This window comes from Atractosteus spatula, chromosome 27 (assembly GCF_055471065.1).
Source record: "Atractosteus spatula isolate fAtrSpa1 chromosome 27, fAtrSpa1.hap1, whole genome shotgun sequence".
Taxonomy (NCBI): domain Eukaryota; kingdom Metazoa; phylum Chordata; class Actinopteri; order Semionotiformes; family Lepisosteidae; genus Atractosteus; species Atractosteus spatula.
In genome coordinates, this window is record NC_142732.1 from 10939829 (window position 1) to 10961407 (window position 21579).

The 21579-nt window shown below is 52.0% G+C and overlaps 3 protein-coding genes, 1 long non-coding RNA gene and 1 pseudogene across 4 annotated transcripts in view; 3 read left to right on the forward strand and 2 right to left on the reverse strand.

The window, feature by feature from the left end:
- LOC148814411 (protein phosphatase Slingshot homolog 2-like) overlaps positions 1-173 on the reverse strand; it is a 32983-nt gene extending 32810 nt beyond the window's left edge. Inside the window, exon 1 of the mRNA XM_088906676.1 lies at positions 11-173. Within this exon, the coding sequence (XP_088762802.1) occupies positions 11-73 (63 nt within the window). The 5' untranslated portion in view covers positions 74-173. The remainder of the gene's footprint in view (positions 1-10) is intronic.
- LOC148814412 (uncharacterized) lies at positions 102-3301 on the forward strand. Its single transcript, XM_088907232.1, has 5 exons — positions 102-198; positions 586-796; positions 1428-1517; positions 1600-1684; positions 2981-3301. The coding sequence occupies exons 1-5, from the start codon at positions 102-104 to the stop codon at positions 3299-3301; spliced, it is 804 nt and encodes a 267-aa protein (XP_088763358.1).
- Positions 3302-6482: 3181 nt separating this feature from the next.
- Positions 6483-18192, forward strand: LOC148814413 (EF-hand calcium-binding domain-containing protein 5-like). The gene is made up of 18 exons (XM_088907233.1): positions 6483-6488; positions 6653-6710; positions 7357-7427; positions 8281-8472; positions 8816-8915; positions 9607-9906; positions 10680-10873; positions 11111-11267; positions 12150-12436; positions 12900-13048; positions 13557-13785; positions 14085-14237; positions 14577-14683; positions 15524-15777; positions 16861-16944; positions 17406-17635; positions 17735-17831; positions 17909-18192. Exons 1-18 carry the CDS (start codon positions 6483-6485, stop codon positions 18055-18057), a joined length of 2817 nt encoding a protein of 938 aa, XP_088763359.1. The 3' UTR covers positions 18058-18192.
- Positions 7791-7927, forward strand: LOC148814414 (U1 spliceosomal RNA; annotated as a pseudogene).
- Positions 18193-18778: 586 nt separating the features above from the next.
- On the reverse strand, positions 18779-21405 carry LOC148814415 (uncharacterized). The gene is made up of 3 exons (XR_016086122.1): positions 21371-21405; positions 19665-19772; positions 18779-18914 (listed from the first exon to the last, which is right to left on the reverse strand). It is a non-coding gene; the product is annotated as an uncharacterized LOC148814415 (long non-coding RNA).
- Between the last annotated feature and the right edge of the window lie 174 nt (positions 21406-21579).

Sequence of the window (21579 nt, forward strand, 5' to 3'; positions counted from 1 at the left end):
ACACACTCACCGACACGCAGGGGCTCGAGGTGTTGCTGGGGGTGGGGGACCTCTGCACGGTGACCAGCGCCATTTAGGGGACGGCGGGCTCCCGGACCGACATGATTTCGGGGAGATACCCTCAGCTGCTCCGCTGTCCCTCGCCTGGGCTGCGGCAGACCTGCGGCGCGCATGCGTCCCAGGAGCTGTCAAACCGACGTTAACTCCTTGAGTCCCGGACAGAGCCGCTCAGAGCTGTTCCGCTCCAGTTCTGCTCTTGATACAGCTTCAGCCAGGTATTTCGCAGTTTGGCTTCAGTGAAAATTAAAATGAACCTTACTTAGCAATAAAGTTTTTTTTAATCCTTCACTTTCGGTGTCGCCCAATTTGCACCTTTCAAGTCGGAGATGGAGGAGAGAGGTCTTCTGCTACAATCACTGCGGGAGCAAGCAGGTCTGTCTGAGAGCTCAACGGGACACAGGCTGGCCAGCGAGGTGCTGCTGTCTGTGTGTGCTGTATCTCTGTGAATGTGTATCTCTGTGTGTGGTGCGTATCTGGCACAGCCCCTTTTCAAACCTCTGCCTTCTAAGCTCTTTCCTCTTCCAGCTCACGACAGGAAACCCAGAGTCTCTCAGCACGGAGGTGCGACAGCAGCCCAGACACCGAGCGACCAGGAAGAGAGAACCCGCACGCACCCACACACCCGAGAGACTGGCAGCAGGCTGGCACAGGCGCCTGCCTCTGGGACACAGGAAGCACTGAGTGCCGTGGGCTCTTCAGGGCTCCTTTGCAGAAGGGCCATGATGCAGGACCCTGGGTAGAGTTAGGACCAAGCATGCAAGCTGGTAGTTCCCATCTGTGCCTGGGCATCAGTGTGAGGCTACACCAGGCACACCCTGGCCACACAAGCACACAGCCTCCTCCCAGCCCTGCAGCTCAGAAGATGCCAGGAGACGCCAGTTCTCATCTTGCTACCCCACTTAAACCCTGGATGTGGAGGGTCAGCCGTCCTGAGCCAGGGCTGTGGGGGAGACCTCAGATTACTAGTTATAGTCCCAGCCTGTGGCTGGAAGGTTGTTGGTACAAATCCTGCAGCCGGCAGAGGAATCCTACTCCGTTGGGCCCCTGAGCAAGGCCCTTCACCCCAGCTGCTCCAGGGGGGCCGTATAAATGGCTGACCCTGCGCTCTGACCCCCAGCTTCTCTCTCTGTCTGTGTGTCTCATGGAGAGCAAGCTGGGGTATGCTAGAAGACACAATCCTAATGCAAGAAATTGTATATGGCCAAGAAAGTGATCTTATCTTATAACCAAATAACATGGATTTTTAAAATAGATCTGCAGTAGTTTCAATGTAGAATCTAGGAATCGACAAGTAGTAAGATGACCATTGCCTTAGCCAATGGTAGTCTCACCTCTGGCCCTGCTGCCCTTGTCCCCCTCCCCTGCAGAGGGCAGGCTCTGACTGGTCTGTGCACAGAGCCTCCCGGCCAGCCATCGCCTAGCAACCAGCAAAGCCCAAACACAGCCTGCGGACAGGGGCAACGAGCTCAGAGCAGAGCCAGACCCAGAGAGGGGAGGGGCCGCACGCCTCTCACCAGCATGGCAACCTGCACAACACAGGAGCACCAAGAGAGAGAGGAGGGTGAGGAGTGCAGGGGCTCTGCTCATCTACCGGACACGCAGAGACCGCGGGACGCACACTCAGGTAAACGCATACCTGAACACAGGGTGTCCAGATAAAAGCTGAACTAAAGTTCATCAGGATGTCACGCTGAAGTTGCTGTGCTTCTGTGCTGGATTATTGGCATGTAAACCACACGCTGCCTGTACGTCGCTGTGGAACGTGTCCTCAGTGGAAACTGCTGGTGTATGGAAATAGCTCGGCTCTAGGACACCCTCTTTGGATTGCAAAGCAGAAGCAAAGCACAGGCAAGGTGAGAGATGGACAGTCTTGGCCTCTCTGGAATTTCCACTCTAGTGGTCCAGTAAGGCGACCAGGGACAGGGAATGAAATGTTAAACCAAAGTTTTAACTACTTGATCATTAAACACCTCAATGATTTGGTCATAAGAGCAGGGATGTCGGCCAGTGTATCCTGCCTAAATTCCACTCTGGGCTGTACAGTCGGATCTCCCTGAAATTCCTCCTCCATTCTTCTGGAGCAGCAGTTTCTCTCCCCTCCCCTGATCGGCCGGGGCACTAACACAGCTCCTGTGTTAGTGGGGCTGCACTTCAGCAGCAGAAGAGGTGTCCCCTCCTGTGCGGAAAGCGCTTTGAGCCCCAGGGGGACAGAAAAGCTCTGGACGACTACAGTTTTTTGATTAGTCTCCTCTCTGCCACTGTGAGACCCAGAAGCCGCAACACACACAGCGGTCAGGACTTCCAGGAGAACTCCCACAGCCAGTGGCTCTTCCCTGTGATCCCAGAGGAGCCGGAGCTCCTGTGTTAGAGCAGCCCTGCCGTCAGCACTGCTCGTGGCACAACGGGACTGAGCCAGGTCACGCGCTGCAGGGCTCTGTGCAACAGACGCACAGCTGTAGGTCATTGCACCTTGCAGACAGCACTAAGCACTCTGCTTTGAGGAAGAAGCCCAGGCCTGTGTTGTTTCCATGTGGTCCCATCTCTGAGCTAATATGTACGGTAAATATGTTGGGCTAATGGAGTATATTCTCCTTTGCTTGCCGCTTGCTAGTGATTACTGCTAGTGGAGCAGTTCTGGCTGGAAAAGGGAGTCTCGCATCATGCCCATTGCAAATATATGCACTCTGTCGTCAGAAGAAACTAGAGCTGGAATGAGTTCCTAAGAGGGCTGTTCATGCAGTTCAGGTCGGGAAATGTTAGATTTTTGGTAACATTATTCCAAACAAAGTGGTTCTAACCATTCAGAAATCCAGCAGAATGGCGAACGTGTTTTGAAATGTTTACACACAGGGCACGTCCTGCAGCACACTGGTAACAGACCATCGCGCATGCATTCGCCTTGTGAACTGTTTCTTCACAGGAACACACTCCTGTTTGTCGGGGTCATACACTCATCATGTCTGCGGCCTCTCATTCGGAGCCCCGGGGCAAAGGGGACTGCCCAAAGGAGCAGAATGAAGAGGGGGAATGGGGCAGACAAGAGCTGCCCCCTGCAGGTCGGGAGTGGAAGGACATCCTGGAGAAAGAGCTGCACAGCATGGGGCTGGAGCTGCACAGCCAGGAGGTGACCCAGAGGAGGCGGAGCCGGGAGGAGGAGCTATCCCTGGAGGGGCGTGGCCCTGCAGAGGAGCTCGCCCGGGATTGGTTCAGCTTGGACAGGGACACAGCGGAGTCCAGGTGAGGGTGGACACGCCCAGACAGCTCTGTCAGAGTCAGGGTGCTCTTCTTCTCAGACTCAGGCTGACCGGCAGGACTAAGCTGAGCAAGAAAACATCTTGCTCATTTCTGGGCAAGAAGTGGGAAGATGCTTTTTTAAAAAGTTGTAGATTATTCATCCTATTTATTTGTGGGTCAGTGTTTATGAAGGGCAGAACTTTTGTGGGGATTTATTTAAATGCAGTCAGTTTTTCGTGTTTGCTAGAAGCTGAGTGAGGTTTGTCCACATGTCCTTTGATCCAAATCCACAAAGGCACTGACAAAGTCAATACAGTGGACTTCTTCTGAATCAATGGTGAAGAACAGAGCAGAGAATACCTGTAAAAACACATTTAAAACTGTGAACAGGAGGCTTCTCTTTACCCAAAGGGTTGTGGGAGTGTGCAACAAGCTGCTCAGCTATGTTGTTCATGCTGCCCGGAGTGAGAGTGAGCCTGGCCTCCGGGGAAGAGCTAAGGTTGCTGCATTGTCCTTCGGATGAGACGTAAAACCGAGGTCCTGACTCTCTGTGGTCATTAAAAATCCCAGGGCGTCTCTCAAAAAGAGTAGGTGTGTTACCCCCAGTGTCCTGGCCAAATTCCCCCCTGGCCTTTACCAATCATGGCCTCCTAATAACCCCCATCTCTGAACTGGCTTCATCACTCTGCTCTCCTCCCCACTGAGAGCTGGTGTGTGGGAAGAGTACTGGTGCATCATCCAGGTGGGGCTGCACACTGGTGGTGGTGGTGGAGGGGATCCCCATTACCTGTAAAGCGCTTTGAGTGGAGTGTCCAGAAAAGCGCTGTATAAGTGTAGGGAATGTATTTGTTTATTTGATTTGTTCTCCTGGCAGGCTGTTCCTGCTGGAGCGCGTGCTGCCCGTGCTGGTGCCCGGGGTGCAGGCCCTGCTGGGGGAGGTGGAGAGGAGGGGGCAGCTGGGCGAGGCGGGGGGAGAGGCCGAGGGGACCCCGGACTTCAACCCTCTGAACTTCCTGGCACAGCGCCTGCTCCGGGGCGCCCAGCAGGCAGGGAGGGGGGCCCCCTACGCCCGCGGGCTGAAGCAGGTGCTCCAGGAGCTGCAGGGGAGTGGAGTGGAGGGGCAGCCCAGCAGGTGAGTGACTCAGGCAGGGGCAGAGGTGCAGCAGAGCAGGGGACCCTAGGGAGCCCCAGGGACCCCTAGAGAGACTTTTCAGGGATCAGTTTTGCACCCCAGGACATGTAGCATGGAAATCAGCACTGTCCCATAGTTCAGGTGGGGAGCTGCGTCAGCATGCGTAGGCTGCAAAGGAACAAGTAATAGGTTTATTCCAGGCTGAAAAGAGAAGAAAGAAAACACAATGTTTCGGCCGTGGAGCTCACACCTGACACACCTGAAGAAGGCTCCACGTCCAAAAACGTTGTGTTTCCTTTCTTCTCTTTTCAGCCTGGAATAAACCTATTACTTGTTCCACTGTCCCATAGTGCCTCGTGTGGGCCTGTTCACCTGCAGGTCTGTTAGGATTGATCAGAGCCTCGTCTTCAGTTTCATACTACAGTATGCAGAAGCTGAGGGTCCATGGTGAGAGGTTTTTTGGAAAGGGTTAAAAATGCAGAGCCGTGCGGTGAGGGCAGAGAGGCAGTGAATCGGCGATCTGGAACACTGACCCCGCTTCGCTCATCTGTGCTCATCATCAGCAGGGGCCATTATCTCCGGGGTTATTGTGGCCCATTAGCCCTGCAGTGCCTTGTGTGAACAGCATGTGACGGCTCGTTGATTTTCACAGCCCATAAACCAGAACTTTCTCTCTGATTTACTGTCCTGTAGGACCAGGCTCCACACATCTCAATACTCCTTTACAGGAAATGTTATGAAGTTCCTATTCTTACTGTATCAGTCTAACAAGAAATGCTTCTTCGCTGTCTCTTTTTTCTGAGTGCCCTGTGCTCGATCTTCCTGTGCTCTGTGCCCTGTGGAGTGTGTGTGCTCTGAGAGCCCTGTGCTCTGCGGCTTTGTGCCCTGTCAGTGGTGTGTGTGTGCTCTGAGTGCTCTGTGCTCTTTGCCCTGACGGTGGAGTGTCTCTGTGCTCTGAGCTTTGTGTGTCCTGTGCTTTGTGCTCTGTGTGTGTGTGTGCTCTGAGTGCCCTGTTCTGTGTGTGTGCTCTGAGTGCTCTGTGCCCTGTCGGTGGAGAGTGTGTGCTCTGAGTGCCCTGTGGTCTGCACTCTGTGCCCTGTCAGTGGAGTGTGTGTGCTCTGAGTGCCCTGTGCTCTGTGCCTTCTCGGTGGAGAGTATGTGCTCAGAGTGCCCTGTGCTCTGTGACCTGTCGGTGGAGTGTGTGCTCTGAGTTCCCTGTGCTCTGCACTCTGTGCCCTGACGGTGGAGCAGTGTGCTCTGAGTGCCCTGTGCTCTGTGCCCTGTCGGTGGAGAGTATGTGCTCTGAGTGCCCTGTGCTCTGTGCCCTGTCGGTGGAGAGTGTGTGCTCTGAGTGCCCTGTGCTCTGCGCTCTGTGCCCTGTCGGTGGAGAGTGTGCTCTGAGTTCCCTGTGCTCTGCGCTCTGTGCCCTGACGGTGGAGCATGTGTGCTCTGAGTGCCCTGTGCTCTGTGCCCTGTCAGTGGAGAGTGTGTGCTCTGAGTGCCCTGTGCTCTGTGCTCTGTGCCAGGCTGAGAGACCTGAAGCAGGCTGTCCAGGCGAGGCAGGAGGAGCAGCAGCGCGCACAGAGGATTCGGGGCCGGACGGCGGAGAGGAGGAGAGAGTGTCTCTGCCTGCAGTTTGCCGAATGGAGCCTGGAGCCGGACGGCACTCTCCAGCTCCGAGTAGTAAGAAGTGAATCCTCACAGGGAGGTTATGAGCTCTCCAGGTGTCCCTGCATTAAGAAAGTAGACAACGGTGTGATAGAGAGAACAGAAAACTGCCTGTATGACACCCCTCCTCTCTGACATCTCCGCGGGAAGCTCTCCGGATGGTCCTGGACACAGACGAGGGGATCAGTGGGGATTAGGTCGCTGGGCGGGGATCATTGCTGAGAAGTAGGATGTGCAGGGATTAGCCAGACGAACAGATTAGGATTACCACAGGGATAATAACGGCTGGAGTTAACGTCAAGACGATACTGACTTTTAATTACAGCTTGACTGTACCTCTCAAGTCATTCCACACATCCTTTCCCGCCCCGGACACATTTTCACTGTCATGTTGGTAATCCTTTCGCCTCAGCAAAGGAGTGTGTGTGTGGGAAACAGGCTGCTGGATACATACAACAATCAGGGATGCATCCCACACTATCCCACAAGGAGGGATAGAGCTGTGTTTCTGCTGACAGCCTGCTGTGGCCTGTCCTCACCTGGCTCTGTGTGTTGCAGGTGCAGGATGCGCTCAGGAGCTTCCAGGAGCTGACCAGCACTGAGGAGTCTCCCGCAGGTACAGTCGCAGCTGGGCCACGGAGGGCTGGGCGTGACTTTCTACAGTCCGCATTGAGAGATACATGCGATATGAAAGCAGCCGAATCTGGGACCCAAACAGTAGAGTGGAGCTGCTCTGTGTACGGGCCTGTGCTGCAGTCAGTGCACTTGCGTCCATATTGAACTGATCTAAGGACTGTATTCGTAAAGCATAACGGCTACATTAGGATTGGATCTATGGGAAATGTTACAGATGAGATCCAAGGATCTCAAGCCAGTTGTCAGGGACTCAGATTCAAGGATGTGGCTGGACATCTTGTTCCAGACACCCACAGCCATTAGTGTAAAGCATTGTCTCCTGTGTCCGGTCCTGAATGTGCACGCTCTTCAATTCCACTGGTGTCCATGTTCCGGCTTCGCTGGCGTTCCAGGTGTTGTCCTTTGGGTTCTCCTTGTCATCATTCTCATCCTTTCAGGGTTTTTAATACTTGTGTCGGGTCTCTCTATAAATTCAGAACTAAAGAGGTTCAGTTCCTTTAATCCGCCAGTATAGGCCGAGAGTAAGCTGAGCCAATCCACTGATTGTGAGGAATCATAAGACACATCGGTTGGGCTGCAGGGCTTTTAGATTTCACTCACCTCGGCCCTGTGTGTCTGTCCTGCAGGAGTTCAGTACGACCGGGACCTCAGTGACACGGCAGGCGCGTCGCGTCTGCAGCAGGACAGCTTCGTGGAGGTAAGTCTCTTTGAACAGGGGGGTGTTCAAAGGCATCGAGGTCCCAGTCAAGGCAGCAGGTAGCCTGGCCCTGTTCATTCCCCAAGAAAACTATTACCTCAGAGATCTGTGGAGAGAAGGCAGAAAATCTGTGGGAAATAGACGCCATAGGACAATATCTCAAGAAACTGTGAAAAACATTATCATGTTTAAGTAAAGAATGTGCTTTGCATCAGAACAGGAGAAATTGTTGCTAAGTAACTATTATCGCGTCAAAACGTAATGAGATGTAATCATATATACTGTTTTAAGTATGTATATTAATGTAAAGCTTTCTATTTTGTGATTCCCTGAATTTTTTGTGAAAAGAAAATAAAGTTCTTAAAAATCGAAATCGGTTCACCCAGGTCAAGACTCGGCCATTGCACTCCGGCTGTGCTGACCCCTGCGAATTCCCCAAATGTGGGAATCTCGACTGCATAATTTCTGGTAGTGGGGGACTGCGTTCGCGCTCTCCCCTGATGTGCTTGGTCCAATATCAGAAAAAAAAAGTCTCTGCAACACGAAACCATCACAACTGTCCTTCCTCTAAGGTTCTTACTAATATTCTCCCGGATTTCAAAGGACAGAAAGGACCTCCTCTGCTGCTTCTGTCTAATTCTCTCTCGGTGAAAAGGACTCTGGAGCCCTGTCTCATGCAGCTGTTCCTTAAAAGAAGCCAGGGCATCGGCTTCAACAGCCTGGCTGGGTTACAGATGCTCAGATTCAAGAGCCATTGTGAAAACACACAGCGTAGTGTATTCCTTTGAGTTCAACAGAGTGAACAGAGAGGAAGAATGAAAGAATCAGTCTGCTTTGCTCAGTACTGTAACAGGGGGGTCTTTTTCCTGCTGTCTCCCTCCTCCTGCAGTATGTGTCTGGCTGTGCGGCCGGCCTGTCCCAGGAGCAGTTCTCCCAGCTCCTGCAGCACCTGTCCCTGTGCAGCCGTGACCTTCAGAGAGCAGCGGACACTCTGCGCTGGAGGCACACTTTCACCCAGCTCTTCCATGACTGCGACACTGCGGAGGTGCCCTGGCCTAGTGGGGCGGGGTGGGGCAGGGTGGGGCAGGCTGGGACACTGTGGAGCAGTGTGGGGCAGGTTGGGGCACTGTGGAGCAACGTGGGGCAGGCTGGGGCACTGTGGAGCAGTGTGGGGCAGTGTGGAGCAGTGTGGGGCAGGCTGGGGCACTGTGGAGCAACGTGGGGCAGGTTGGGGCAGTGTGGGGCAGTGTGGAGCAGGCTGGGGGCACTGTGGAGCAACGTGGGGCAGGTTGGGGCAGTGTGGGGCAGTGTGGGGCAGGTTGGGGCAGAGTGTTCATATGCTGCCTTTCTTTCCCTGACTGTGATCCTGTGTCTCTGATTGGCTGTAGACGGGGCTGCTGGACAGACACAGAGTTCTGGTCCTGCTGGAGAATTTCTACGACAGCCAGTCTGAGGGCACCCAGGCGGCCTTGCACAACCCTCGGCACTGTGAGTACAGCCCCCACTGTCCACGGTGCAAGAACACTCTTGCAACCCAATCCACACCCACACCCACAGCCCACTGCACAGACAGTCAGAAATACACAGTCTTTTACCCAAGTATTTTTTCTCAAGATTTTTTCTCTTTTTTCTCAAGATATTTTTATATGCAACATTTTGTAGTTAACTTTCAGAGCATCAGGTATTCCCGCAGTGAGGCCAAACACAACTAAATTCCAGTACACTTGAATTGGCTGAACTGCTGGCTGGAATCAGGGCTCCATCTAGTGTTTTTTTCCTGATACTGCAAGTCAAATGCGAGCTCTTCCATTCAACTTCAGAAAGCCATTTATTATAAGGCAAAATAACTGGCCCACTCCCTTAACCCAGGGCACACACACACATAAAAGGACAATTACACACAATTAATTCTGCCAGGTATCATTATTAAATAAGTGCACTGTTACAAAAAATAATTTAGACAGAGGGTGCCAGTACCTGTCAGTGTGTTATTACAGATTAGGTTTGGATTGCCCTGGGGACAGTGAAAATGTGAACTTTTAAAACTGAAAAACATCCCTTTTTAACCTGACCCTGTGACCACTGGACCTGCCAGTCTGTGCTGCACAATGCTTTCTCTCTGAGCCGCTCCTGCTGTCTAGACACCCCTCCCCACACACCCTGATTTTCACACCTGCAGGGCCATTGAGAGAGGAAGAGCACTTGACCCCTGACCTCTGGGCGGACAGTAAAACGCAGTGGAGGGAGGTGACGGAGAGCAGCCGTCCACAAATCACACGCAGCACAGCAGCCTCTGAGGGCAGGGCTGACTCAGAACTGTCCAACGAGGAAGGAGCAGGAAGTGCAAGGGGGGCGGGGCCTGCGGCAGAGGGGGACCTCAGTCCAGAGCCTTGGCGTGAGGAAGAAGCTGGACTGGACCCTGCAGAACTAGAACCCGCGGAACCGAGGCTGGTTCTGGAGAGCGGAGCAGTGGTGGAGGGTGAGAGCACACACTGACAGGAGCTTGCTGCCCTGACTGAGAGAGGACTGGAGAGAGACAGACCAGCTCAGACCTAGAGCAGGAGCCTTCAGCATCCTCTGTCACTCGCCTGTCTCTTCCTGCAGACCTGAAGTGGGGATCTGTGGATCCCAGTGGGTTCACAATAGGCTCTAGACTAGACTCCTGCTGTGCACCTTGCAGCCTTAATAGCACACTATGGGAATAGTGTACATTTGGCTTTCTGTATGCAACTGTCAGTCAGGCAGGATGGTTAAGATCAGATCACTTTATTGGCCATATACAATTTCTTGCATTAGGAATTTGTCTTTTCACAGACCCCAGCTTGCCCTCCATGAGACACACAGACAGAGAGAGAAGCTGGGGGTCAGAGCACAGGATCAGCCATTTATACGGCTCCCCTGGAGCAGCTGGGGTGAAGGGTCTTGCTCAGGGGCCCAACAGAGTAGGATTCCTCTGCCAGCCGCAGGATACGAACCAGCAACCTTCCAGCCACAGGCGCAGATCCTGAGCCACAGAGCCACCGCACCGCCCGTAGTGGGTAGGCTAGTGTTCAGGCTGCGGAAAATATGATAATATGAAAATACTAAAATATGATTAGTTGACTTGCTAGTTGACTAGCAAGATGGAGCTGATTTCAGTAATTACAGGGAGCATGATCAGTTAGTATAATCAGCACTAGGAATGGGAAGGATATGAATGTGCTGCTCTGGATGGGGGAGGCAGGGGTGACTTTACCTGGCTGTGCTGTGCAGGACCAGAGAGCTGGGGCCCCATGAGGGGGGTGAGCGCCTTCGACTGCAGTGCGCTGGACCGGGTCCAGTTCATCCAGCTGCTGGAGACGTTCCTGGGGGAGACGGCCAGCGACAGCATGGTGCACAGCCTGGTGGGGTACCTGCAGGGGGGCTACCGCGAGACGGAGCAGGAGAGGCTGGACAGGCTGAAGCAGGTATGGAGAGGGGAAACAGCCTCCTCTGGGCTAATTCAAATAAGGACACTATAATTAGTCAACACAGTGAGCGCTGCCTTACAGTGCTTTAGAAACTCTGGGGAACAGCAGTACTCCATTCATGGAGTCAACATGTAAACTGGACGCGCTGTCTTCGGATGAGCTTCTCCGTCCGGACTGGCCAGACTGGGAAGCGTCCGCAGGCTGGATTCCCAGGGTGCTGCTGTGTGTCCGCAGGCGCGGCGGGAGGCGGTGCTGGCACAGCGGGCGCGGGCGATAGACGAGCTCTTCAAGAGGTGGGATAACGAGGGGCGGGGCTTCCTGGAGCGGAGCGAGGTGGAGGGGGTGCTGAGCCAATACAAGGAGGGGGCTGAGAGGGCGGCCATGGAGAGAGGTGAGTTCTACCTGGCCGCTGGTGCACAGCAGCTACACCTGCGCTACAACTATAATAACCTGAGCTATAACTACAGTCAGCTGTGCTAGAACTATAATAACCTGAGCTATAACTACAGTTACCTGAGCTATAACTAGTCACCTGAGCTATAAATACAGTCATCTGCGCTATAACTACAGTCAGCTGTGCTATAACTATAATGACCTGAGCTATAATGATAATATTTATTACTAATAAAAGTTATTACTATAGTCATCTGCATAATAATAACCTGAGCTATAACTGCAGTCACCTGTGCTATAACTACAGTACCTGAGCTATGGAATCTGTATATAAACTACAGTCACCTATATAACTGTATAACTACAATCACCTGGACAAAACTATAGTCACCTGAGCTGTAATTACAGTCACCTGAGCTAGGGGTAGTACAGTGAAACTTTTCTCATGTAGTAGCTCTGCTCGATAAGATCTTTCACAGGGACTGTCTCGATTTCAGAATACAAGCAGGCCACTCATGTTGTTTAGCTGCTCATTTAGCTGCTGGTAGTTTAATGATCCAAAAATCCCATTGAGCCATTCTTTAAAGAATTCTGCAGGTTCAACAGAGTGGCTGGGAGTTTGTTTCTGACCTCTAGAACTCTCTCAGTAGGAAGGGACTCCTGTTTTCTCACCTAAACAGAATTTCCACTTGTGTCTTTATCAGTACTGAATTGCAAGATGTCCCCTGTATCGATCTGATCAGCAGCTTTCAGTGTTTTGACTGAGTCCAGCCCCTGGGTAATGTCTGGTCCGTGCTGAGCAGGTCCAGCAGCTTGAGTCTGTGAAGTAGGACACTCCGGGTCACTCTGCAGAGTCCGATCTGCACTTTGTCTCCCTCAGCCTGGCAGCAGGGCTCCCCTCCCCTCCACAGCGCCCCCTACCTGTCGGGGGGGCAGTTCCGGGCGCTGCTGCAGGCCGTGCTGTGGGAGCTGCCCCCGGAGGGCGGGCAGGAGGGCGGGTTCCAGGGGCTGCTGGCGTTCCTGACGGAGAGCGTGGCGCGGTCGCTGGCGGAGAGGACCCGGGGGGCGGCGCGCAGGAAGTGGCTGGCGCAGGTTCAGCGCGCGGCGGAGAGGGGGGGCGCCAGCCTGGAGCCGCTGTACAGAGTCGTCTTCCAGACCCTGCACAAGGTGAGCCTCCTCGACGATAGTTCTCCACTGTAATGTCCAATTCTGGCACATTGGTTCTGCACTAAACTGGTGATTAAAAGCAAACGGGTATGACTGGCAGTTACACACAGCACGGACCCAGGAGGAAGCAGGCAGGTTGCAGGGGAAGGTGGGTAAAGACTCGAGCACCCCGAGTCTCAGAAGGTGGCGCGGAACAGCAGAGCCCCAAGACACGCCCAGAGAGGTGACTCAGCACGGCTGGAGGAACCTTAACCACTCCCTCTGACACTTCTGGCCACACAGAGGTTGTTTGTTTGTTGTTTATCACAAGCTTGTCTGGTTGCCAATTCAATTAACAACTTAATTAAGATCTGCAGAACCTAACTGCAGACCAGTCTTTGTTGTCCCCTCTTCTTTGATCCCACGAGTGTCCGAATGACTTGAACTCTGACCTCAGCCCGCCCCACCGCTGTCTGATTGGCAGGACGCCGAGACTCATGGGAATGGGAAGCAGATCAGCGCCTCTCTCTCGCTCCTGGAGGGGGGCGACCGGCTGCGCTATGTGGCCTGCACTGCAGAAGATGCCCCCTATGTGCTGAATCGGGAACTGCGGCGGGAGGTGGCGCCAGTGAGGTGAGGGCACTTACCTTCCGTGGGCTGCTGTGATCCGAACCCTGGTCTTGGAGAGCTACATTCTTCACACGTCCATCCCACACCAGCACTGGTTTAATTCGGTCAATCAGAGCGAGGCTCAGCCATTGCACTCTGGCTGTGCTGATCCCTGCAAATTCCCCACATGTGGGAATCTTGACCGCGTAAGTTCTGCTAGGGCTCCCTAAAATGCGATTTCTAAAAAGTCTCCTGAAGAAGGCTGCACAGCCAGAAAAAAAGCATTTTTCATGTTTGGAAGTGGTTCAAAATGACATGTGAGCTAAAGAAAATTCTTAATTTCTTAAAATTCTGACATGTTTAAACCAGTCAGTTTGAAGGTTTTCAGCCAATGGCGATTTTAAGATCTTCTATAAGACTTGCAGTGATGTGCAGGGTCTTCACTGTGCCCAGAGCTCTGTGGGAAATGCTGTTTAGTGCTGGTTTCTAGACTCTCTGCTCCTTCTCTTTTCTGCCTCCCCCCCCCCCCCAGTTTTGCAGCGATCGACGATGGGAAGCCCGTGCATGTCCCCCGAGTGCGTCTCCACGGCAACATTCATTTCTTCAATACCATGCGGCCAGAGTCGGAGCAGAAGGGGTCGTTTGTCGCAGTGCCCCTTAAGGACCCCCGCGGGAGGGTGTTCGGAGTGCTGGGTGTTGACACCCTGAGGGAGCCCCAGGAGCGGAACATCTTCCTGAGGCACGAGATAGACTTCTACCAGGTACACTGCAGAGCCTCAGTCCTAACACACGCGCGCGGAGGAGAATCAGGCTACCAGCGCAGACTGGTTTTCGCCAAACACTGAGCCTCCATGAAACCTTCCTCATTCTCTCTTGGCCACAGGCACAATGCATTCTCCTCCAGTCTGAAATTTACCACATTTTTTGGAAAAGGAAACCACCAACCCCACATCTTGCATATTATTATAGCTCAGTCAGAGACAAAAACAGCACTCTGTGTTTCCAATGTCTTTCACTGTATGCTGGTCAGTGTTTCATGCACCGCTGTGTGTTCATGCAGGGGGTGAGCTCAGCGTTCAGCATGGCCTTCCAACACATCCTGACCCAGAGGAACATCCTGCGCATCGTTGACAGCGCCACCTACTGGCTGCACAGCAGAGTGCTGGGTGTCCACAACATCACCACCTATCTTATGGAGTCTACTGGGGAGCAGGTAGTTCAGCACTCTAAGACTGTCATCACCTCTAAAAAGGATCAATACAAATATAAAAGAATTCGACTCAACAAAGAGCTGACTGGTTCATCTAGGTACATGTCATCCAATACCCAGATCTGCACAACACTAATTAAAACAATTACTGGCGAATGAAAGGATATCTACAAAAAAGGTTGACAAATATTTCACAAAAGGCATTTTGAGGAGTTCACCATTTGGGTAATCCCCTCCCAATGCCTCCTGGGTTATGAGGAGTTTACCCTTCAGGTTTTCCGTTAGTTTTGTCCACGTTTTTCCACACTCTGCTCAGCCCTGGTGCCTCTCTTGTCCTGGCAGGGCGGTAGCTACGCCTTGAGGAAGATGATGATGATGGACAGCGAGACCGGCCACTCTCGGCTGCTCTCCGCCCCCTCCTCCCTGCGCCGCTCCGATCACCTGTTCAGGTAATGTTTATGCCGCTGCTTCATGGTGCCAGTGCAAGGCAGAGCGTTTAAGGAGGAACACAGTAAGGCTCGGCTGTGAACGCCTTTACCCTCTCCCTGGGCATCTGTGCTGGGTGTGACCTAGAAAGCTGCCTGGTTACTGTCACGGCTTTGTAATCAGATCCTATGGGAGTCTGGACGAAAGGGAGACATGGTAGAAACAAGGGATTATTCGTGCTGCAGACGGGGACAGTCCGTGCAGCGGGTCACAGGGGAAAAGACACGGGGATCCAAATCCAAACGGGTCCATAGGCAAGTCAGGGCACCGTCCCGGAGTCCGAATCCCAGAAATCCATCCAGCTGGCGACTCCCGGTTAAAATCTCCGGGAAGGGGAAAAGCGGACATGACAAGACTTTGGAATCACGGGGCGAGGTCCTCCAAGCCCCGGGCTCAGGATGCGGGAGATAGCGGGGATGAGGGCCGTGCCCTCAGGCCACGGACGTGGGGCGACCTGGTGCCAGGGGGGCCTCACGACATCCATGCTGAGCCCTGAGCACTGGAGGCAATGGGATTAAATAGAGAGACTAACATGACACACTGGGAGGACATAAACAATCGCAGGAAGCTAGGGACAAGAGAGTAGTGGAGCGCCCTCTAGGGGAGGGATGTCGACCGTGACAGTTACTACCTGTTCACAAGGAAAAGTAGCCGACTAAAAGCACTTTTCTGTATTCTAGTACTGTTTCTCCCACAGAAGTATTAGCACAATCAGTCCTGTGGCCTGGTGCAGATTAGAACACTGTCACTCTGGGATTCTGGGACAGTCGGATAATCCCGGTCCGTCTCCTCTCTCTACGCAGGGACTACCTGTTCCGGTGCTGCGACAGCTCGGAGCCGCTGCGCTGCGTGGCGTACGGGGAGCACAGGCTGGCGGTGCCCCTGCGGGACCCCAGCGGCCGCGCGCTGGGCGTGCTGGACGTCAGCTGCGGCCCGCAGGGGGCGCTGCAGCCCCACGAGGGCAGGGACCTGCGGGCCATGGTGCGCATGGTGCAGGCCGCCTGCTGCCAGGTGGTGAGGGAGAGCTCTGGCCTGGCGAGACCCGCGTGCCTGCTGGGTACGACCCCAAGCCCTGTATCCCATCCTCCTACAGCAGGGGGTCCCCACCTTTTTTCTCAGCTGAACCCCTTCAACCTAAATTAGTCCCCCCTTGAAATATGACCAAAATCAAACCTTTCAATTAATGTAGATAAATGCTACAGCAACCCTTTTAACATGCTTCCTTTCACTTTGTAAAAAAATTAATATTACTCCTGCTGTTTTTCTTATTCTCAGTATTACATTGTTATTTATTAATAGGACTATTTAATTTGACATTGACGTTTCCATCACAATCTCACGAACCCCTGTCCTACAGTAATGACACTTCTGTGGTGCAACTACACTCATACCCCAGTATAAGAACGTTCAGTAAACTAATTTTCACTCATCCGAACATGAAGATTTTATATCTTGCAATTCGTTACAAGAAAAAATGTTGGCAAATCCGAGCTTTGAAGTTCGAAAGTGTCCGATTTTGGCCCAGAACCTTTTGCGAACAGTCAAATTCGGCCCCACCCAACGGCTGTGTGTTTCTGCGTGGGGGCCAGGCATTGTGGTTAAGGACGCCGGGAGGCAGCAGTGCTTTGTTTATGTGCTCTTATTTTCAAAGTGTTTTTTTGTGCGTTTGTTTTCTAGTTGCTGTTCATTATGGGGTCTTAAGGAAGAGAAAAGGATTCTTTAGCGTAATAGTCGACAACAGTGTGCACGTCATTCTAGCCAATCGCTTGGATAGCGATCTATTACGAAATAATGACAAATGTAAATATGATGTCATTGATTATTTTACAGCTAAAGGTGGCTTATTTGAGTAGAACTGCATTGTTCACGAAGCTCGCTATAATGGTCTGTATGGAATTATATATTTAGAGTGATTTTTCAGTGAACTTGTCTTTGGTTTGGAGCAGGCTGGAATTTTTATTTTTGATTTATGATCTCCAGCCTTCCAGACAGATTTTCAGGAACGAATTAGGTTCGGATACCGGGGTATGAGTGGACTATGCAGCTGTTCGATCATCTGCAGCAGATCCAGCGCCATAGACAAGGCCGAGCCTTGACAAGTTTGTGTCTCCTCCCTTCTGAGCTTGCTGTTGTGTTGCAGTTCCATCGTCTGTTACGTCAATGTTGCTCATTCTAATGTGGCACACTGATGATGATGGCAACCTGAAGGCTTACCAGATGCTCAGTATTTGGTATTTGCCTTCCAGGATGTAAGGAATGTCCAAAAATAACCTTTTTGTTTCATGACAATTTCAGATGGGCAGGAAGGTGGCACAGAGGTCAGCATTGCTGCCTCGCAGCACTGGGGCCCTGGGTTCAATTCCACATCTGGGGTGCTGTCTGTGTGGAGTTTGCATGTTGTCCTCCCACACTCCAAAGACATGCTGGTTGACTGGCTTCTGGGAAGATGGGCCCTGGTGTGAATGTGCCCTGCAATGGACGGTCGTTTGGTCCAGGGTGTACCCTGCCGTGCCCCTCGCTTGCCAGGATAGGCTCTGGCTCTCCCACAACCCTGTAACGGATGCAGTTTCAGGCTCAAAACAAAGTTGTTGTATGAGGTTCAGTGACAAAAGGAGTGTGTGGCTGCTGTCCTGTGCTGTGCCTGTTGGGCAGCGGATATTGACCACTCTCCCCCCCCCCACACAGAGGCAGAGGGTGTTGGCGGGGAGCAGCGCGTTGCGTTGCTCTTCCTGCGCTTCATGCTGCAGGACCTGCGCGGCTGCGTGCGGCAGCTCGACCACCAATCGTTTGCGGAGCTCAAGAGCTACAAGGACCCGCCCACCGTTGTCCATCACGTGCTGAAGGCGGTGCTTCTGATGCTCCACCCACAGTGGGTGGGGACTCCTGAGATTGACAGCTGGAGCCAGTGCAGACTTGTAAGAGACCGGGAATACGGTGATGTTGCATTGTGATGTCGCTGTGCGTTCAGGTCTCTCGCTCTGACGTGCCGGTGTTTCTCTGTGCTGCTCCCTCAGAAGGTGAACAGTGACCTCACCAGGAAAGTCGCCCTTTTCGACCCGACGGCCAGCTCCGTGCAGGCGGACTGTGAGCAGCTGCAGCGATGCCTGGCAGGTAGGTCCATTTCCTGGCATGACTCTGCTTCCTTCAGCCCAGGAGCAGCCCTGAGCATCTGCGTGTCTCTGTTGCAGCTGTCCCCCGCGGAGAGGTGTGGAGGCATGGGTCCGTCCCCACGGAGCACCTCTATAACTGGGTGTCCGTGTGCCTGTCCCTGCTGGAGCAGGGCAGCCGGCTGAGGCAGGTCCAGACCCCCCCCCAGCTCCCCCCTGGGCGCCACTGAGGAGCAGCCGTCTTGACAGACAGGCAGCTGGATTATTTCAGAACGGGACTCCCCCCTCTACCACACTCCGGAGTGTGCGGCAGATAGGATCAGTTCATAACTGTCATCTTTCCAATAAAAGCTGAATATTAAACTTTTGACAGTGTCTCTGGGACAATTTATATGAGTTTTGTTGTCATTTCATGCTATAATAACTGTTATTATTACTGTTACAGAGATTAGCAACTTTCCACATGAAATACAGAGCCTACATTCTCCTCTGCAACCTGTATTTTTTTTATTACAAGTCCTTTATTTTGCTTCAGTGATGACAATTCTATAGTGATAATATACACTAAGATATATATAAGCATTTTAATCTATAAAATAAAACTTTCCAGTAAAAATATCCATTATTTAAAAATGGTAAAATACAATACAGACATTTTCTTTGCAGTTATGTCATATAAAAATGTAGTGCTTTACAGACTTTATAGAAATCTTTCTTAATAAAAACTTAATAGAAAAACAAAGCTCAATGAAGCTTTCTATGACATCCATTACTTCCATTTATAAAGTTGGCACAGAATTTCTTATGTGATATATAACTATGACATGAAATTATTTGAATATTAGGACTCTGGTGGAAACCATTACCAATGCTTTTAAGTCAGAGGGCAGTGCCTCAGAAGAACTGTGGGTAATAAAGTTCTTAATCTCCCCCGGGTGTGTCCTCTCTTATGTGATCCTATTGGCTGTTAGGGAAAGTTCCTCACCCCCGCTGCCCCGCCTCCTGCATGCTCCTGGTGGTGTGTATACAATGGCTGCCATGGCAACAGCGAGAAGCAGCAGGGCCAGGATGATGCCGACAGTCAGGCCTAGAGGACACACAGACAGGACCAGTGACTCCAGGATCATCGCCAAAGTGCAGCTGTCCACGAGCATGCAGGTGTGACACTTGAACTTATTCAAGTCAGGTTTGCAGCATTCGTCTGGATCACAGGCTGAGTCCTGTAGTCCAGACACTACCTGCTACAGCCCGGGCTATGAAATTTGTCCGTTCTGACAGGGATTTCCACTTGCATTGAGGGGGGAGGGTGGAACTGGCCAGGGTATCCTTAACGTCCTGCCCAGAGCACATGACTCCTGAATTTGATGTTAACTGAGCTGCTGTCACTCTGAGGACACAGCAGGCAGGTCTGTGACAGTGGAACAGCAGACAGGTCTGTGACAGTGGAGCAGCAGACAGATGTGACAGTGGAGCAGCAGACAGGTCTGTGACAGTGGAGCAGCAGACAGGCCTGTGACACTGAAACAGCAGACAGGTCTGTGACACTGAAACAGCAGACAGGTCTGTAACAGTGGAGCAGCAGACAGGTCTGTGACACTGAAACAGCAGACAGGTCTGCGACAGTGAAGCAGCAGGCAGGTGTGACAGTGAAGCAGCAGGCAGGTCTGATTGTGCACGTTTTAGTGGAAGACATGCACAGTTCTGCTCCCTCTTACGATGTTAATTGATACTTGGCAATTTCATATTGGAAGGCACAAAGGACAGCAGAACAGTAACAACATTATGTTGGATCCTCTGCCAAGACCTCAGAGCTGTACTGCCCCACTTCTTTGCCCACCTGTGTCCTGCTGCCCCAGTACGTCTCCGGTCCTCAGGCCCCAGTCCATGCTGTCTCCTGGAGGGAGGAGGGGGTGTCTGACAGCTGCAGCCTCTAACACACAGGGGCCTGGAGCAGCAGAAGAGCAGTGTGTGTTTATCAGAAAGATCAGCCTCAAATCCAAACATCTGTGCAAATGTTGAAATGCTCTGCATATGGCTAATGTACAGTAAGATCCTGTAGCCCCTAACGTGAGGAAATACAAGCGCGGACGTGAGAACACAAGGACATTAACACATGCGCGTCTTTCTCGTTGGACTAAATGATTTAATGAGCTCATCTGGCCATTTCTCGGGATTAATCTCGGGATTAATTGGGATCACCCAGTCTTCATTGCTCAAGACTGAACAGATAAAGATTTATCCTCTCAGTGTAGTACACTCATGATCCCAGGAATGAGGTTTTTTTTTTGCTTTTCCCAAGACTAATTCTAGAGCACCAATAAGTTTTTGTATTGTGGCAATAACAAGCCGTGGTAGCTCAGACGGCAAGGGTGTCTAGCTCCTGTCCGGAAGATCCCAGGTTCAATCCCAGGTAGGGGCAAGCGATGGAGCTTGCTCTGATTCCTTCCAGATGACTCCCAGGTCCACTCAGCCTGCTTTCCAAGTGAGTACTGGGGGTTAATCCTTCTGGGGGTGATAGGCCGGCCGGAGTGTGATGCTGACCACATCACCTCCACCTCCAGTGTCGGATGGTCAAAGAAAAATGGTGGCCCTTGTCCCCCATTCCCCATGGGCTTTGATGGCCTGAAAAGGGACCTACCTACCAAAAGTGCTTATATAGCACTTTTCTGGACACTCCACTCAAAGCGCTTTACAGGTAATGGGGATCCCCTCCACCTCCACCAGTGTGCAGCCCCACCTGGATGATGCGCCAGTACACTCCCCACACACCAGCTCTCAGTGGGGAGGAGGGCAGAGTGATGAAGCCAGTTCAGAGATGGGGATTATTAGGAGGCCATGATTGGTAAAGGCCAGGGGGAAATTTGGCCAGAACACCGAGGTTACACCCCTACTCTTTTTTGAGAAACACCCTTGGATGTTTAATGACCACAGAGAGTCATTAAACCTTTTTACATCTCATCTGAAGGACAGCGCCTTTTTACAGTATAGTGTCCCCGTCACTATAGTGGGGCATTAGGACCCACACAAACTGCAGGGTGAGTGCCCCCTGCTGGCCCCACTGACACCTCTTCCAGCAGCAACCTTGTTTTTTCCCAGGAGGTCTCCCATCCAGGTACTGACCGTGCTCACACCTGGAGAGCTTCAGCGGGCTGCCAGTTGTGAGTTGCAGGCTGATACAGCTGCTGGCTGGTGATCACAGTTGCACACAGTATCGTAAACAGTGCGGCTCTAGACAAAGTTAACATAATAAATTGTGTTCTTCTAGTCACATATCCCAGTATTCAGTTAGGAGGGCCAGGCTCCGGGACGTTGAGCTAAACCTATCTGAATCTGAGGATTTACAGATCCCGCTTCCCGCAACGCCAGCCAGTCCGGACTTCTGAAAACCACCGAGTGTAGCTTAAACTCAACAATAAACTCAACAGTTTCTATTCCGTCATCAACACAAACACACCAACAAATAGAATTAAATCTCCCGCAAGTGCGTCGCTTTTGTTTGTAAACTTTTCTACTTGAATTTATTTGCAAAAACGTTTAACTTACGGTACTGGGATTCGCTGCGTTTGTCAACACCGGGCTAAAAATATTTTATAATTCGCTGATGCACTTTCGGTGCTTTTGCGACGGGAAGGGGGGCATTGTGATTCATTTATAAATCCCTTCATGCTAATGTAACATTAAAATATAAATGGGTTGCTTCACTCCTTAATTATCACGTAGAAATTTTTCTTTCTATTTTTGGTTTCTTGCCA